The 1,271-nt window shown below is 35.6% G+C and overlaps 1 protein-coding gene across 1 annotated transcript; it reads right to left on the bottom strand.

Annotated features, from left to right (window-relative positions):
* Positions 1-248: 248 nt before the first annotated feature.
* On the bottom strand, positions 249-724 carry LOC107682867 (long-chain specific acyl-CoA dehydrogenase, mitochondrial-like). Its single transcript, XM_016478987.1, has 2 exons — positions 544-724; positions 249-441 (listed from the first exon to the last, which is right to left on the bottom strand). Exons 1-2 carry the CDS (start codon positions 717-719, stop codon positions 300-302), a joined length of 318 nt encoding a protein of 105 aa, XP_016334473.1. The 5' UTR covers positions 720-724; the 3' UTR covers positions 249-299.
* Between the last annotated feature and the right edge of the window lie 547 nt (positions 725-1,271).

Below are 1,271 nucleotides of genomic sequence, written 5' to 3'. Positions count from 1 at the left end.
TACATTTAATATATTTTTTATTTTACATTTTCAGATGTCTAATCAGCCCAATCAATTTATTTTATATTTTATTGCTTAACTCCTGTTGTGTAACTGTGTTAAATTTCACTGAATAACAGTTTAGTAAATTCACCTTCCAGTCATTCAAATTCAAATTCCTGTGGGATGTCCCACTGAAATTCACACTCATGATTTAAAATGGAAAGGCAGTTTTAAAATTCAGAATTTTGCCTAATCCACTGAAGGGTCAGACAGGTAAGGGAGGAGCTACTGTGATAAACAGGTGAGGGCAGGGCTACTCACTGCTCCTCCCACACTATAGCAGCAGAAAGAAGGTCCCCTCCGATTCCTCCATGCTCCTCAGGTGTATATATTCCCAGTAATCCATGTTCTCCGGCCTTTTTCCAAACCTCTCTGCTGACCTCTCCAGCCTTCTCCCACCTATAACCATACAGTATGTGCATATTTTGAGACACATTTTCATTCTGTATCTATAATGTCATATTCAGGATGAGAGAGCAATGAACCACACTGGTGACTTACTGAGCGTGATGTGGAACAACTTCCTCCTGAAAGAACCGCCGCACATTTTGACGGAACAGGTCATGCTCCTCTGAGAAGATCCGTCTGGTGCCGATGTCCATCAGTGTCTTGGCCATGGGCGTTTCAGGTCGAAAAGGTGCTGTTGTTTCCCCATGCTGGACCTGCGCATGCTGCATTCTAGGAATCAAATTAACCCATTAAAATAGACTTTGCTATAGTTCTTTAAATATTCTAAATATATTATTACCATTGATATATCATCTTGTTTAATAATATATTCAATCATATTCATTTATGTGGTACTCCAAGGTACTATAAAAGAAAACAACTGTCCATAAACAGAAAAGCATAATAACATTGTACTTTTTTGTGTAGTATTCCTCAAAAAGGTGCATTAATTTGCATTCCAATTTCATTCTGAAAAACATTTACTTTGAATGTAAGAAACACCAGTGTAATTTGAAAATGCACATATTAACCCTGATTAATCATTTTTGTTTGTTATTTTTAACCATTCCAGGTGTGATGTTACAACCAAACCACGATGAGATGATTTATTTTTTGACCCTTTCCCATAATTTTACATATAGCTGCCCTCTTTATTTGTCATTATGATAATATAAATTCAACATTTATGATTAAATTGGTAATATTGAAAAGAATCTTCTATTGCAAATACATAATGTCCTGCATAATACTTGTTTATAGATCTGCTGTTGGAATTATTA

Source organism: Sinocyclocheilus anshuiensis, unplaced genomic scaffold (assembly GCF_001515605.1).
Source record: "Sinocyclocheilus anshuiensis isolate Anshui unplaced genomic scaffold, SAMN03320099.WGS_v1.1 C32673594, whole genome shotgun sequence".
Classification (NCBI taxonomy): Eukaryota; Metazoa; Chordata; class Actinopteri; order Cypriniformes; family Cyprinidae; genus Sinocyclocheilus; species Sinocyclocheilus anshuiensis.
Note: the sequence above shows the minus strand (reverse complement) of the source record. Positions and strands in the feature narration are given on the sequence as shown.